Raw genomic sequence first — 17,979 nt, forward strand, 5'->3', positions numbered from 1 at the left:
GCCAGGAGAAATTTTCCTATCTCAAGGAAAATATGTGGTGAAGATATTGGAAAGATTCGGAATGGTGGACTGCAAGCCTGTAACTACTCCGATGGAGCTTGACTTCAAGAATTTAAGCGGTAGTGCTGCTGGACCTGTTTTACGAAATGCTACCGAGTATCGGCAACTCGTCAGAGCATTAATGTTCTTAGTGAACTCCCGTCCAGATATATGCTTTGCAGTCAACATGTTGAGCCAGCATATGGTTGAACCCCACCACATACACTGGATTGGTGCCAAGAATCAGCTGAGATATCTTCGTGGCACTATCACTTATGGGTTAAGATACATTGCCAGAGATGTGAGACTATTTGGATACACAGATGCTGACTGGGCAGGCAATGTGGAGGACCGTAAGAGCACTTCCGGGTGTTGTCTCTCCTTGGGATCTGCTTCGATATCCTGGATGAGCAGGAAACAAAAGTTGGTGGCTTTGAGCACCGCCGAAGCAGAGTATATTGCTGCTAGCATGGCTTCTTGTGAGGCAGTTTGGTTGCGAAAGCTCTTCAATGAGTTGTTTGGATTCACATTGGATACCACTGTGATCCTTTGTGACAACCAAAGTAGGATTCGTTTGTCAGAGAATCCTGTATTCCATGATCGCTCCAAGCATATTGATATCAGATACCATTATATTCGAGATATGGTGCAACGGGGAGCTATAAGGCTCCATCATATCGGTACAGATGAACAGGTCGCCGACATTCTGACAAAACCCTTGGGAAAGTAAAATTTCTGACTTTCCGTGAACAACTTGGAGTTGTTCAAAGACCCTCCAATGAGGGTCATGTATGATGCATTGAGCTCTGAGAGCTCCAGGGGGGTGGGGGTGCTTCTTGGAGCAACATATGACCACAGGATTATTCACTATCCCCTGGTGGTATACATGTACAACCCCGTGGCGACATTGTAGCAGGATTGATGTGTTCTCCTGTGAGCCTGGATTGATGTGTTCTCCATGGCAGCCTAGATTGATGTGTTCTCCATGGAAATTGTAGCAGGATTGATGTGTTCTCCTGTGAGGCCTGGATTGATGTGTTCTCCATGGCAATTGTAGCAGGATTGATGTGTTCTCCTATGAGGCCTGGATTGATGTGTTCTCCATGGCAATTGTAGCAGGATTGATGTGTTCTCCTGTGAGGCCTGGATTGATGTATTCTCCATGGCAATTGTAGCAGGATTGATGTGTTCTCCTGTGAGGACAGGATTGATTAGTTCTCCTGTCGAGCATCCTACCCATGTAATCTGGGACTCATGGGAAGCACCTCTCATCTGATCAATGAGCAGGGAAATGAAGTTAGGGACCATAGTAGTACCGATGGACGCATCGTTGTAACTATCGTACTCCCTACGCTAGGATGACCTCCATTGATCTGGGATCAATGATATTGGTCTGGGACCAGTGGTAGGAGTTGTACCATACTATGACGCTGACTTCGGGTCGGTTGAGACTGGTCTGGGATTAGTGGTACATAATCTGAGACTGACTTTGAGTCAGTGGAGGATGATATTGGTCTGGGACCATTGGAGTTGTACTCACTATGACGCTGACTTTGGGTTGGTTGAGACTGGTCTGGGACCAGTGGTACATACTCTGAGACTGACTTTGAGTCAGTATGATACATCCTCGATCATTTCTTCTTCTTCATAATTCGGACAAAAGCAGAGTAGAACAGAACAATGCAAGAGCAGAGCAGAACAGAACAAAACAGTACAGATCAGTGCAGGTAGAACAAGACAAAGCAGAACAGGCAATTAGAGCAGAGCAGGGCAAGGGTCAGGCTGTACAAGGCAGTGCATTTGATGGATGAATAGTAACGACCGATAGACAGATTGCAGATGAAGTCTCCATGGTTGAGAGAGTGTTAAAATTGGCAACCAGGGCAAAACTTCATGTGGGTCATCTTATTCATGGCCAATAATATTTTTATTAGATTCCTCTCGACGAGAGGTGTAGGATTGATATAAAGATCATCCGATTCCGATAAGTATTCATGGAGATATGAATTTATTTTGATTATGGAATTATTATCAAGCCGACCTACAACTCATGTAGGCTCAAAAGCCCAACAGTCGCATCTATTCACCCACCAACGTTGTGTATAAATATAAGAAGACTTTTCTTCATTTGGACTCACTCATCTAATCACATCTCTCTCTCTCTACTGCGCAGATATGAGTCTCTTCTCTACTGCGCTGAAATGAGTCTCTCTCTCTCTCACACATGTGAAGCCGAAGCTGTTGAATTTGAAGCTGCAACTGCAGAAGTAAAGATTGACTTGCGTGGCCTAGAAGATCTCCTCTTTGGAACTGCGTTGTAGGTTCATCTGAACCTCCTTTGAAAGCAGCAACTTTTGGTGGTGGAATGAAGTCAATCCGACGAACGGTTTGCAAGATATCGACTGCCCTAGTTTGAAGCCGGAAACTGCTGAAACTGAAGCTACAACTGCAGAAGTAAAGATTGACTTGCGTGGCCTAGAAGATCTCCTCAATTGAACTGCGATGTAGGTTCATCTGAACCTCCTCTGGAAGCCAAAACTTTTGGTGGTGGAATGAAGTCAATCCGACTGTCGGTTTGTGAGATATGGTCTACCCTAGTTTGATAATGAAGCCGCTAATGCTGATGCTACTGATCTAAGGTTTGCTACTGCTGATATGAATCAGATTTATTGTACTATTTCTCTCTGCTGAATTATTGAAGATAAAAGAAGATTTGATCAAAGGGTTTCCCCACACATTGTGGGGTTTGTCCCTGGCTAGCCGCCACATCTTGTGTCTCTTGTCTTGGCTTGTTTTCTGTCGATTGTTTAATGTTCTATCTGCACTTTACTTTATGTACATGTGATTGCTAATCGGTGGAATATAATAAGAAAAAGAAGTAAATTGTTATAAGCATAGAACATACCATAATTTAACATTGCTCTTTTAAAGTGTTTACGACCTGTTTAGTACAAGGCATGCAATGAATACAACTAAAATGAAAAGAAACAAACAACCAAAAGCAGAGAATTTGGACTAGAGAGACAAATTTCACAAGGGAAACATTTCAGCTGTCAGACCTGTTAGCTCCAATCCAGCCTGAGAGATCGTGTTCCAACCATTCATCCCTGACTTTTCCAAAAATCTCTACTAGTTCTTCACTGCTTTCACCCCACTCCATCAATATAACAGGTTTCAGCTTTGACCAGTCCTCCAGTATTCTTTCTACAGTTAATCCAGGTACAACCTTTTCACTATATTGTTGTTAGATATTGTATTGGTATTATCTGTGAACCACTCTAAATCAAATTGGCAAACATGTATTTCAATTAATCCACTATAATCTGAAAGCAACATGTGGTAACGCTAAGCACACAAGGATGATAAAAAGGGCATGGACATGCAAACAAGAAAACCAAAGTACATCAAGTAACGCAATCATGTAGACATAATCCTTACCGAAGACTTTTGGATCATGGGTTTCTTCAATTCCAATAACAGACGTACAAGCAATAAATTCTCATATCCTGTCTCAACTACTGGTCGAACCTGTGGTAACAAAACACTGGCAAAATAACTCATCCCTGAACACTTACAAAGCTATATATCTGCTTATCTTCTCTAGGCATGATAAATTAAAGCAATAAATTCTCATATCCTGTCTCAACTACTGGTCGAACCTGTGGTAACAAAACACTGGCAAAATAACTCATCCCTGAACACTTACAAAGCTATATATCTGCTTATCTTCTCTAGGCATGATAAATTAACTTCCAGAATAAGAAATGTTTTTACGAGATATTGCTTAATTTACTTAGTGCTATGGATCAGAAATATTGAGGCAACATAACTCATTAAAGTCCTTTTAATAATCATTCACAAAAATGTAAATAAAATACGTCAATTGGGTTTATCTAAAGTGGTTGGGCAGAATGATTGGTATCCTGCCCACCTAGGATCAATTCCCATGAGTAACATGTTAAGCTCTAATCAAGTATATTGCTGTCATGGCTTTTGAACCCTGTCTGATTAGTCCCAGGTAGACAGGAAAATGTATATTCTCCCAGTAAAATATAAAGATATTTCTACAGGAAAAAATAAAAAATAAAAAAATGCGTTGTTATTTTGTTTTGGAATTTGAAAAGTGGCCATAGCCTTCAAAATTCCCTTAGGAGTTTTTTTAATACCTTTAAGCAAGTAACCAGAATTTTAGACCTTTTTGTAATAACAAAAAATTAGCAGCAAGCCCCGAGGGTTAGCTCAATTGGTCGAATCACCGTTATTAACCACCTCTGCTATTGGGAGGTCACAGGTTCAATTCTCTCGACACCTTCGGGGTCAGGCTCCATGTTTGAGCCGACAGGAAGTGATCCCTTTGGGTGGATCTGCCTGGAACAATATTCCGTGGACATAGCGAGCCATTGATCTCCAGTCACCATATATCACATAGAAAAAACAAAAACAAAAAATAAGCAACAAAAAGGCAGAGCCCCAGCCAATGGCCTCAAATGCCTGACTAGACAAAAAGCGCCCTCTACACAAAGTACCAGCAGCAGAGACAGGCACCCAGGCAGCAAAGTCTGAAATGTTATAACAGCTAAAAACAAGGTTTAGACAGGATAGCATATGCTAGGGCTATTTTCTGAGCGATCCAGGAGATATATATATATATATTATATATTTGTCTAAATTTTAGTGTGAATACCAATAGAGTATCTGAGACAAGCACCCAGGCAGCAAAGTCTGAAATGTTTATAACAGCTAAAAACAAGGCTTAGCCAGGATAGCATATGCTAGGGCTATTTTTTCTGAGCGACCCGATATATATATATATATATGTGTGTGTGTGTGTGTGTCTAAATTTTAGTGTGAATACCAATAGAGTATCTGATTTTTTGGCTTATCCCTTAATTAGGGGAAGCTAGTTTATTAGTTACACATATGAACACCTTATAGAATAAAAAGAAAGCAGTTGCATTGTCAGGGCTGTTAATCAATTTTCTTTCAGAGATTCTAATGGCTTCACAGTTAAAAAAAAAAAAAAAAAATTCTTTTTCAGTGGCTGTAAAAACTAATGTTTGGCACAATGGCACTTTTGTGAATATTCTATACATGTTCGTGTGGTTGCTTTTGTTCTCTTGTACGCAATGTTCAACGTTAAGGTTGTTAATGTTGAAGAAAGTGTAACTAGGTTCGGTCTTCATAGTGACATGATCTTTGTATTTGATGTAATAAAAGGAAATAAATTATTTTTGTAATCTTGCTACATGGGTTTCATGAGCAAAAAATGTCTCTAGGTAAAAGACTTCTTCTTGATGTCTTTAGGATTTATTTAAATATCAAAAAGTCATCTCATGTGTATAGAAACTCTTCAAGAGTTCATGTAAATATGTACAAGTCTTCAAAGTTGTGTAACAGCCCTCCAAGACCAAGATCAATGCCTCAAAGCAAGCCTATCAAAGTCTGCAAGCAAAACGATAAGGAGATGATCATGTCGGCTCCAAATAAATGAATTAAATAAATACATGTCATGTCGGCTTGAAGCAATAGTCACGTCGGTTCCTGGATCACATCGGCTCATATATGAAAGTCTCACCACTATAAATACCCATGAAGGGTCAGCGCAATTACACCAAGAGATAGAATTCGTATGCCTCTGAAATCTCGCATGAAAGAGCCGCAGTTAAGGAGCAGGTGATTGGGTGAAGAGGCCGCAGACTAGGAGGAACATAACTTGCATTTTATCTGTGTTTTCAGGTGTCTAAGGAGCAGCAGATCCGCATTTCTCTGTGGATAGATCTAGGGTTCAGCTGCCTCCTTGGATGGGTATAAGGAGCAGCAGAACCTAGATCATCTTCCTCTCAGCATACCTGTGATGTCCTCAGATGGATAAGAGTAGATCAGGCAGCGTGTGATCTGGGCACTCAAGTGAAGTGATGATTCTCGGCATGAGGACACAGTCACTATGAATAGAATACCCTCGGCCTTCACACATACTATGATATACCTGTAGCAGCCTCGACACAATGTATTGCAGTAGTTAGGGTTACATAAAGATGATCTATACTATCTCGATGAGTTTCTATGATGGCAGAAACCCTCGGCAGACCTATGAGAAGAGACATACAGTCTCATTGGTTACCACAGCATTCAGATTGAATATGATGTAGTCTTGACGTGCTACAAAGAGCAGTAATCACAGCAGCTATAGATATTGATCTAATAGATCAGTGATCTCAGTTTTGGTGTAATGAAAAGGAGCAGCCTCGTCATGATGAGAAAGGAGCAGTGTCAAGGTCCTGGTGTCTCAACATGATATCATAAACTCGATGAAGGCTACAGCAGTAAAGAAGATCTTAATGAAGCAATCATGGTGCAGCAGTGACCTAGCTGGAGGAGCAGCAAGATGATGATCTCAGCAGTGCTCGAGGAAGAGGATTGATGGCTTGGTCTTGGAGAGGCAAATTGTGTCAAGGGTCATGGTCTTGGTATTCGTCAATGGAATCTCTATAAGAAGAATTTTGCATGGGTTTTCCTCTCCAAGAGGGAGAGGTTTTGGCCCTGGCAGAAAGCCAAAACATTTGTGTTCTTGTCTCTTTTTGGTTTTGATAGCAGTTTGATGAAGCTAACATATACATGTTAATAATGAAGTAAACATCAAGCTAAGATAAATTGTCTAAACACTTCACAAATTGTTATCATGTAACGAAGAATCAATGTAACTATGCCTGCCCTAGATTCTTCAACATGGTATCAGAGGGAGAGGTTCAGCAGTCAAAGGAAGGGCAGAAAAGAGACATGCAAGAGCCAAGATTCAAGCATCAAAGCAAGTTCAAGGATGGCAGGACCTACATTAAAGAATTATCTTGATCAAACCTTAAATCAAAGAAACATTTTACAACAACAAGTCTGCAGCAGTAAGGGTTTTTGAATGACAACAGTTTTCAGATCTCAGGGTACATGACAGCAGATGCCTCCCACAGCTACACCTACAACATCTCAGTGATAGTCACTATTTCAGATTAAATACCTTTCAAAGTTTCTGAACTTGATTCAAGGGCATATATAGGAGTGAATATGGACAGTACTCAAATCAGATGCTGCACTATCATGGCAAGCAACCTCAAGTTGATGCTGCAAGGACCAGATATTCAAGTCAATTATTCTCGAAGGACTTGAAGAGAAGCTTCAGCTAGGATCCTATACGGTGGAAGCGTCAATGCACCTACCTCAACTACTGCCAACATGTTAAAATTGGCAACTAGGGGCAAACTCCATGTGGGTCATCTTATTTATGGCAGCTGATATTTTTTTTGGATCCCTCTCATCGAGAGGTGTAGGATTGATCTAAAGATCATCCGATTCCGATAAGTATTCATGGAGTTATGAGTTTATTTGCGTTATAAGACAATTCGTCAAGGTCGGCCAGCAACCAAAGAAACCCCACATGTGCTCAATGTTTTAGTATAAATAAAGGTGGCCTTCAAGTCATTTCAACACACTTGGGATCTCTTCCTCTCTCTACTTGTCTTTGGGTTTTAGTAGGAGGAGAAATCCTAAGGAATAACGTTGCATTGATCCAGATAGAAAAAAGCCGGAATTGCCGGAAAAGTCGAAACTGCCGGAAAAGCCGAAACTGCCGGAAATGCCGGAAAAGCCAGAACTGCCAAAAAAGCCAGAAAAGCTAAAAAAGCCCAGAAAGCCAAAACTGCCCAGAAAAATCGAAAAAGCCTGAAAAGCCGGAACTGCTGGAAAAGCCAGAACTACCGAAAAGCCAGAACTACCGGAAATGCCGGAAAATTCGGAACTGCCAGAAAATTCAGAAAAGTCGGAACTGCCAAAAAAGTGGAACTGCCGAAAAGAACTACCAGGAAAGCCGAAAAAACTGGAAATGCCGAAAAAGCCGAACTGCTAGAAAAGCCAAAAGCCAAAAAAGCTAGAAAAGACAGAACTGCTAGAAAAGCCGGAAATGCCGACACTGTCGGATAAGCCAGAACTGTCGGAAAAGTCGGAATTGTCAGGACTGTCATAACTGCCGAGAACAACCAGAACTGTCAGAACTGCCAGGAACAACCGGACTACCAGAACAACCGGGAACTGCCGAAAAACAGCCAGAGCATCTGTCTCCGAAGGAGAGCAGCATGCAAGTGACAACTAACTAACATTGGGACAGTTGTATGGTACTTAGCAACAAATACACCAAGCATGGAATGTTACAGCTAGTATGCAAGGGACAGCTAGCATGCAATAACAAGCATGCTAAGGACAACAAGCATGCTAGGGACAACAAGCAAGCGAGGGGCAACAAGCAAGTAAGATGCAGCCAACACATAGGTCAGGATGACAACATTGTGCAGAAATGGCACATAATGCAATACAGTGATGGGTACAGTCATGATTAATGAAGCGTAATGAGATGCAGCATAGTGATGATGGTGCAGCGTGGTGAGGTGCAGCATGATGGCAAAATGCAGCACAACGATAGGTGAAGGAGTCACCTTGGAGAATTAGTTGAAGCAACATGTCTTCAACTGATCTCATGTATCATCTTCTTAGAGATAATCTATGCTCTTATCTAGATAAGTCAAAATGTTGACTTCTATTGTAAACGTACTATCTCTCTCTCTCTCTGCTGAACTATTGAAGAACATATAAGAAGAATTGATCAAGGGTTTCCCCACATTGGGGTTTGTCCCTGGCTAGCGCCACATCTTGTGTCCTCTTGTCTTGGCTTGTCTTCTGCGATTTATGTTTATGTTCTATCTGCAATTTACTTTAATGCTGATGTGATTGCTAATCTAGAAAAATATGGAGCTAACTATGAAAATTGAAATAAATTGCTCTAAGCATAGAACATACCTAAAATTAACATGGTATCAGAGCTGAGGTGAAGACAACGCCCAAGCAAGAGTGAAAGAGCAATCATCGAAGACAGTTGCGAAAGGACAAAAGGATCAATGGATTCCTCATCCCTCTTCAAATTCACCGAGGGTGAAGTCGAAGCAGAGAATATTATCAGAATAGCGCAGCGGAAGTCTCTAATGGCCTACCTAAAGATCACTTCACTGGGAAGTCCGGATCTAAGGGTGGAAGGAAACGCAGATGCCTTGGTTGCAATAAGTTCAACCATTATGCAAAAGAGTGTCTGAATGGCAGAGACACATCTCTTGATGAAGATAACAATCATTCCAGCGACATCTTCAATGATCAAAGGAATGACAGGTAATGCAGGTCATCAAGGAAATGGCTGACTCTTCAAAGAAAGCAAGGAACCCAGGTATGAAGAATCAAATGTTGTTTTTGATAAAGAAGCGTTATCTTGTATTGGCCCTCTCCTTCAGATTCTTTGGGAATCTGGCTTATTGATCGTTGTGCTTCAAGGCACCTCATCAGATAGAAGGGTGCTCTCTCGAATTTGGTAGAGATGGAAACAACCGTGAGATTATACTTGGAGTCGATGCCACCTATCCCGGGAAGGGTGTAGGGAATGTTACCCCTCAATTGAATGAGGGTAACTCTATTCATTTACAAGAATCTCTTTTGTGTACCTAATCGCAAGAAGAACCTGGTGTCCATCTCGGAAATGGAAATCAAAGGTTTCAGGGTGGCATTCATTGATGGAAAGGTACATGTTAAAAAAAAATAGAATTTTCAAAGATACTTTTCTTCATGGGTTCAAGGTTAGCAATTTGTATCAAGTTGCAGGATGGTCCATTGGGGATCATGTCAATTGACATATCGCATCTATAACACCAAATGTCTACCTATGGGGCCCTACCCGATGTGAGTCAGATGGTGATAGGGATGCCTGAATTCAAGAAGAGCATGAAGGTACATGTCTGAGATGTACCGAAGGAAAATCTTATAAGGGACCAATCCCCTCATGCAGCAGATCCACAGGTTTGGAACAACCCGAGGAGTTTGAAATTCATGATCGGGAATCTCATGTATATAGGTGGAAGAAAGCCCTCTATGGCTTGAAGCAAAACACCTCAGGCGGAGTATGAGAGGATTGATAGATGTCTTATGAAGCTGAGATTCACTAGGAGTGAAACCGATCCAAACCATGACCCAAAGGTTGTGGATGATAGACCTCTCATACCGGCACCTTATGAGGACCTATTTCTGACAGGTGCAGATCCTCTCATTTGCAAAAGTAAGAGGGAGTTGGATTCCGGATGTGATGTCAGACCAGATTTGGGAAATGCCTCTGAGTTTCGTAAACTCATTCGCGTTGATGTTCTTGGTGAACTTCTGTCCGGACATATGATTCGCAGTTAGCATGGTGAGCTCATATTTGATTGAGCCTCACTGGATTGGTGCCAAGAATCTTCTAAGATATCTTCGAGGCACAATCTCTCATGGATTGAGATACACTGCCGGAAATATGAAACTGCATGATTATTCGAATGCTAACTAGGCAGGCAGTGTGGAGTATCACTAGAGCACTTCTCATTGTTGGTTCTCTTTTGATTCTGCTTCGATATCATGGATGAGCATGAAGCAGAAGTCGGTTGCTATAAGCACTGCCGAGACCGAATACATAGCTACGAGTATGATCTCGTGTGAAGTTGCATGGTTGCAAAAGCTCTTAAGTGAGCTGTTTGTACACATGATGAATACCACTGTGATTCTCTATGACAACCAGAGGGGGGATTCAATTATTGAGGAATCACGTATTCGATGATTTCTCCAGCAGATAGACATCAGATACTGCTTTATCTGGGATATGATAAGTCGATGAGCGAGGAGGCTCCATCGCATTGAGACTGATGTACAGGTCGCAGACATTTTGTCAAAGCCCCGGGGAAAGCTCAAATCTGTGACTTTCCCGAACGACTTGGAGTCGTTGAGAGACCTTCTTATAAGGGTCCTGCATGTTGCATATGCATTGAGCTCTAGGAGCTCTGGGGGGCTTGGGGTACTTATTGGAGCAACATATGACAACAAGGCAAATCACCCTCCCTTGGTGGTGCGCTATGAACAGGATGATTAGTTCTTCTGTGGGCCGAAATGATTAGTTCTCCCGTGGAAACTGTGGAATAGGATGATTAGTTCTCCTGTGGGCCGGGATGATTAGTTCTCCTGTGGCAACTGTGGAACAAGATGATTAGTTCTCCTGTGGGCCAGGATGATTTGTTCTCTGTGGCGACTGTGGAACAAGATGACTAGTTCTCCTGTGGGCCAGGATGATTTGTTCTCCGTGGTGACTGTGGAACAGGAGGATTAGTTCTCCAGTGGACCAGATGATTAGTTCTCCATGGCATCCACTGACAGGATGATTCATTCTCCTGTGGACAGGATGATTAGTTCTCCTGTCGAGGCATCCTACCCATGCAGTCTGGGACTCATGGGAAGTACCTTTCATCTGATCAATGAGCAGGGAAATGAGGATAGGGACCATAGTAGTACTATCATGGATGCATCGTTGTATCTACCGTACTCCCTATGCTAGGATGACCTCCATTGATCTGGGATCAGTATGAGTGGTTTGAGACACTCACTTGTGACATTGATCTGGGATCAATGAAACTAATATGGGATTAGTATGAGTGGTTTGAGACACTCTCTTGTGATATTGATCGGGGATCAATAAAACTGACTTCGGGTCAGTAAGAGTGATGTGACACACTCTCTTCAGATGAAACTAACTTCGAGTTAGTGGAGAATGGTATGAGACATTCTCAATCAATTCTTCTTCTTCATGGTTCAGCAGAGCCGAGCTCAGCAGATCAAAGCAGGGCTCAATAGATCATAGCAGAGCATAGCAGTGTTGGGCACTGATGGCAGAGATAGTACAGTCGGACATATGGATCAAAAATGGAGTTCTCCCTAGTTGAGAGGGAGTGCTAAAATTGGTAACTAGGGCCAAATTCCATGTGGGTCATCTTATTTATGGCAGCTGATATTTTTTTTGGATCCCTCTCATCGAGAGGTGTAGAATTGATCTAAAGATCATCCGATTCCGATAAGTATTCATGGAGTTATGAATTTATTTGCATTATAAGACAATTCATCAAGGTCGACCAGCAACCAAATAAACCCCACATGTGCTCAATGTTTTCGTATAAATAGAGGTGGCCTTCAAGTCATTTCAACACACTTGGGATCTCTTCCTCTCTCTACTTGTCTTTGGGTTTTAGTAGGAGGAGAGATCCTAAGGAATAACGTTGCCTTGATCCAGATGGCAGAAAGCCGGAAACTGCCAGAAAAGCCGAAATTGCTGGAAAAGTCAGAAAAGCCGAAAATGCCAAAAAAGCCGAAAATGCCGAAAAGGCCAGAAAAGCCAGAACTGCCAAAAAAGCCAAAAAAAGCCGAAAAATTCGAAAAAGTGGGCATTGCCGGAAAAGCCGGAAAGTCAGGACTCTCGGAACTGTCGGAAAAGTCAGAATTACCAGAAAAGTCGAAACTGCAAGAAAAGACGGAACTGTCGGAAAAGCCGAAAAAGTCGGAACTACTACCAGAAAAGCCGAAAATGTTGGAAAAGTCGAAACTGCCAGAAAAGCCAAAAAAACCGAAAAATCCAAAAAAGCCAGAACTGCCAAGAACAACCAAAAATACCAAAACTGTCGGGAACTACCAAAATAGCCGAAGCATCTATCTCCGAAGGAGAGCAGCATGCAAGGGACAACTAACTAACATTGGGACAGTTGTATGGTACTTAGCAACAAATACACCAAGCATGGAATGTTACAGCTAGTATGCCAGGGACAGCTAGCATGCAACAGCAAGCATGCTAAGGACAACAAGCATGCTAGGGACAACAAGCAAGTAAGATGCAGCCAACACATAGGTCAGGATGGCAACATTGTGCAGTAATGGAACATAATGCAGTACATTGATGGGTACAGTCATGATTAATGAAGCGTGATGAGATGCAGCATAGTGATGATGGGTGCAGCATGGTGAGGTGTAACATGGTGACAAAATGCAGCACAACGATAGGTGAAAGAGTCACCTTGGAGAATTAGTTGAAGCAGCATGTCTTCAACTGATCTCATGTATCATCTTCTTAGAGATGATCTACGCTCTTATCTAGATAAGTCAAAGTGTTGACTTCTGTTGTAAACATACTATCTCTCTCTCTCTGCTGAACTATTGAAGAACATATAAGAAGAATTGATCAAGGGTTTCCCCACATTTGGGTTTGTCCCCGGCTAGCGCCACATCTTGTGTCCTCTTGTCTTGGCTTGTCTTCTGCGATTTATGTTTATGTTCTATCTACAGTTTACTTTAATGCTGATGTGATTGCTAATCTGGAAAAGATATAGAGCTAACTGTGAAAATTGAAATAAATTGCTCTAAGCATAGAACATACCTAAAATTAACACAACATGATCAACGTGAAGATCTCATCTTCACATATCAAGTAAGTATCCTTTTATTCTATAATCCAGTTTGGTTTATTGACTTCATCATTGCAAGAAGATCTATGGGTTAGATAAGGTCATCAAAAGTTCTTTCAGTAGGATTGACAAAATCCTTATGAAGAAGTGAAGTCAGTACATCAAGGTCTCCTTTAAAGTCATGAGACCTCGTAAGGTTCTATAAATTAAGAAAGGAGATACATGAAATGTTATACTATCTAAATAAGAATGAAGAAATATCTCCATGAGATCTCAATTACGAGATCTGGGAAAAATGATGAGAAAATAATCATCATTGGTATTGATATCGATAAGCAAGGTAACAGAAGTCCATGAACAAGAAGGTTACCTCGATCAACAGTTTATGGTCTCTATGTCAGATACAGAAAGGCAAGTTGATAGGACACAATTAAGTGTAGATAAGTAAAGGAAGGTTGACAAGACATAATAGTACTATGGAAGAGGAACTCATATCGCTGGAAGGATGGAGAAAGCTGAAGAAAGATCAAAGAAAGAGGTAATAATAGATCTTCGTTATGAATGAGATGGTGTCCCTCTCAAAAAGGACCCTATCGGAAGTCCCTGCAGATATGATCATAGTAAGAAGATGCATCAGTGGCATCATGGAAACAAGAGCTCATATGAAATCATGAAAAACATAGATCTTGGGAGTCTCCTTGGACATTAAAAGGAAAAAGGAAGAAGTCATCCAGGTTAGAGGAAACATTTGCCAGATGGAGACATACTAAATCCTGAAGGATCTCTGATAGAAAACTTAGCGGAGGATCTCCTAGTCCAGGAAGGCAGCAAATGTTTCAACAGGATTTCCAACTTATGAAAATCATGAGACAAAGGACTGATGACATGATGAAGCAGATCAAGGGATTGAAGCTCTGTTCAATCAAGAAAGTTGTTGAAAGTCGCTGAAGGGAAAATGAGGTATGTATGCTTATATTTGTATTTGATATCATAATGTCACGATATATGGTTGTAGGTAAAATGGATCGGGCATGATCAAAAGGGAAAGGATCTCTTCCTCTGAAAGGATGCAGAAAGACAGAAGTCAAACTAGATGAAATCAACATAATATGTCCTCATAATGTAGTATGAGGTAGTTGAAGACCATTGAAGAACTTTGAGAGCTCCTAGGAATGAAGGATGTGAGGATAGAAGAGATCGTGAATTATGCAACCATGATGGTTATCTAACATTGAGATCTTAGACAATTATTAAGGTATTACAGACTCATGCATGGATGTGCCTATGTTACTTTGTGCAATGGATCGATAAGATTGAGAAATACATAGACAATGAAGTAGTAAAAGAAACATAATAGAAAACACATGTAAACACAGCAAGTTTAATAAGGAGTTCACCCAACACTCCTAGGCTACATCTCCTGGTCCAGCCTTCAGTGGATGACCTCTCTATTATGTCTTCAAAACAGAGTTTTACAACAGTGAGCTCAATTTGAGTCTCACACAAGAGATACAAAACAATAAGGCTTTACTTGGATCCCCCAAGTCTCTCTGAATACACAGACTCTCCTCACTGACTCTCTGTCTCTATTGCTCTGTCTTAGCACTGCTTGTCTCTGTTTGCTCCTTGTCTGTGGCCTTAAAGTCAATCTGCGTTGTCTGTTCGTTTCTCCTTCTCGGCTTTCTGGCCCCCCGACCTCTATCCATTCAAATCCCTTTCGAAGCATTAGCAATCATTGCTAAACACTTCCAAGGATGGTGGCCACCAGTACTATAACAGAATGGTCATTGGGCCTTTGAAATCCTTCGAAATCGTCGTTCTATGTTTGCACAGAGAAATACGTTCAAACACAGGAAAACTCTGCCAAACGCTATTTATCGGACTTCAAATATCCATAAATCCGCCTTATATTCCTATCGGGTCCGTTTGTATGTCGACATCACATCTCCATCGTTGATCTGGGATATCCAGATCAAACAGTTATGGTTCATTTCAGGCGGCCCTTTCGTATAGGGGTTAACCGCCCAATGAGGGTGGTTTTCTCTCTCCTCAGCCTGGACACGTGGTAGCCATTGTATGGGATCGGGCGGAGCCCGACCCAAACCATTTACCGCCCACGGCCTACCCGAAATCCTGCATGTTTCCTTTGTATTAAAAAATACATTAAACGCTGAAATCCCGCTCATATCGGACTTGAAAATAGTATTCAACAGCATTAATAAACCCTTTTGGGTCCGTAATATCGCATCGGCACTTTATCCCTTGTATTTCGTTTGTTTAACGAAAATGCGATTTACACTGAAAAACGTTGTTTCCGAACTTGAAATATTATCAAATATAGTCCATAGTTTTATCAGGTCCGGCTATCACAGTCATGGTTATTATCGGCCCTGCTCCATTGAAATGTTCCAATGCGATGTTGCGATGCGATTGATTGCAATCGCACATCGCACATACCCTGGGCTGTTGTAAGTGCTCCTTTGCATTTGCCGATTGCAGTACTGCAATGCAACTGGGGTCGTCGATCTGCGCGCTTGATTGACGGTCCTCGTTGACCCCGTTGATCGTTGTCGCGTATTTCTTGTGGTCTCTGCCGATAGCCTCCCTTTGCCACCGCCGATTGCGATTCGCCGATCAGATCTGGACCGTTGATCGGCCAGATCCGACGGCTCCGATTCAAAGTTGCTTTAAACCGTCGATACTCTGTTTTTCAATGATTTCTCTATGTTTTTGCCTCCCGATAGTGTTATCCGCCTTCTTTAAAGGTTTTTCTTATGCAACAGTTTTGAATGTTTAGAAGATTTTGAAGACTTAGAGGTTTTCTAGGATCCATTTGGATCACACCTTCCCACTAAAAAGGCTTTTGGACCACAAAAAGTTGGTTTTTAAGCATCAATCAAGTGAGGATACAGCTTCCTCACTTGTCCAATCTCTATCCATCTTGCAATGCTTGGTTTTGAACCTTTGAGTCCGATTCTTAGGTACTCAACTTCCCCTCTGGGCGTAATTCTCACTTTCCTGTCCAAAACTATATCTTCCTGCAACTCATTGAGATATTCAGGCAACAGATCATCAATAGAAGGCAACTGACTTTGCTCTTCGAGATCTTCAATCAATGAAGGTTCAAATAGTCTCAAGTTCTTTGCATTAACTACTGAATAGATGTGCATATAAGCTGGAAAATCAAGGTGAAAAGCATTCTCACCAATTTTCTCAATTATCTTGAAAGGCCCATACCTTATTGGCTTCAACTTCTTACCTTCACCTTGCATTCTGTCTTTGCTAATGTATAGCCAAACTTGATCACCAACTTGGAAGCTATGCTCAATTCGATGCTTATCATGCCTTGCCTTATACTTGGCTTGGCTCTTTTCCAACTGTTCCTGCATTGCCTGTTGAATTTCTTGGATCTGTTCAATGAACTTGGTTGCTTTGTCCACATCATTGTGTCCATCAACTGCTATGTCTTTACTAAACACAAAATCCAAGGGAGACCTTGGTGTAAAACCAAAACAAGTCTCAAAAGGAGATCTCTGTGTAGAAGAATGTTTAGCACGGTTGTAGGCATGTTGCACTTAACACAAATGTTCATCCCAAAGCTTGGGATGCTTGCTACAATAGCTCTTGAGCAACTGGATCACTATCCTATTGACCACCTCTGTTTGGCCATCTGTTTGTGGATGAAATGTTGTGCTCTTCTTCAATCTGGTGTCCATTAACTCCCATAGACTTGACCAAAACTTCCCAACAAATGGGGAATCTCAATCAGAGACAACAGAAGTGGGTAACCCAAAATGAACCCATACATGCTGAAAGAACAACTTTGTTGTTTGTTCAGCGGTAATCTGCTTGTTACAAGGTATTAAAATACACATTTTGCAAAACCTGTCCACAATAACGTATAAATAGTCATGACCTTTTCTAGACTTTGGAAATCCCCCAACAAAGTCCATAGAAACACTTTCCCAAGGATGAGAAGGAATTGGAAGTGGAGTGTACAAGCCTAGTTTTCTATTGCTGGGCTTGCTTCTAGCACACATGGTACACCCTTTAATATATCTAGAAACTGTTTCATGCATTCTTGGCCAATAACAGAATCTTTGCAGCTATGCAATTGTTTTACTTACCCCAAAATGACCTGATATTAGAGAAGTGTGTGTTTCTCGGATTATATTAACTCTTTCACTTTGAAGAATGCATAACTTTCCCAAATGATACAAGAGTTGGTCCCTAACATGATAATCCAATTATTCTACTTGTTTGCTATGACTTAAAGTTGCATATACATCCTTAAAATCTACATCTTGAGCATATTGTTCAATGTAGCTTTCATGCAATACTGAGTTATGCTTAAGTATAGTAGATGCATTAATAATTGGTCTGGATAACATATCCGCAACCTTATTGTGTATGCTTTTCTTATATCTGATGACAAGATGAAACTGTTATAGAAAACCCATCCACCTATAGTGTCTTGATTGCTGCAATTTAGTTTGCGAGTGTAAATATTGAAGTGGTTGATGATCAGTATGTATAATTGTTTCTTTGCCCAATAGGTAATGTTTCCACTTTTTCACACTCTGTACTAATGCATACAATTCTTTATCATAGGTGG

At 41.2% G+C, this 17,979-nt stretch overlaps 1 protein-coding gene across 1 annotated transcript in view; it reads right to left on the reverse strand.

The window, feature by feature from the left end:
- Positions 1–3,085: 3,085 nt before the first annotated feature.
- LOC149148659 (ribosomal RNA small subunit methyltransferase G) overlaps positions 3,086–17,979 on the reverse strand; it is a 39,891-nt gene continuing 24,997 nt past the window's right edge. The window contains exons 3-4 of the mRNA XM_089442247.1: positions 3,478–3,567; positions 3,086–3,265 (exon numbers count right to left, since the gene is read on the reverse strand). Of these exons, the coding sequence (XP_089298373.1) occupies positions 3,086–3,265; positions 3,478–3,567 (270 nt within the window). The remainder of the gene's footprint in view (positions 3,266–3,477; positions 3,568–17,979) is intronic.

Source organism: Pinus tabuliformis, chromosome 9 (genome assembly GCF_031772625.1).
Source record: "Pinus tabuliformis cultivar Carrire ecotype Pingquan chromosome 9, CPIR1, whole genome shotgun sequence".
NCBI lineage: Eukaryota > Viridiplantae > Streptophyta > Pinopsida > Pinales > Pinaceae > Pinus > Pinus tabuliformis.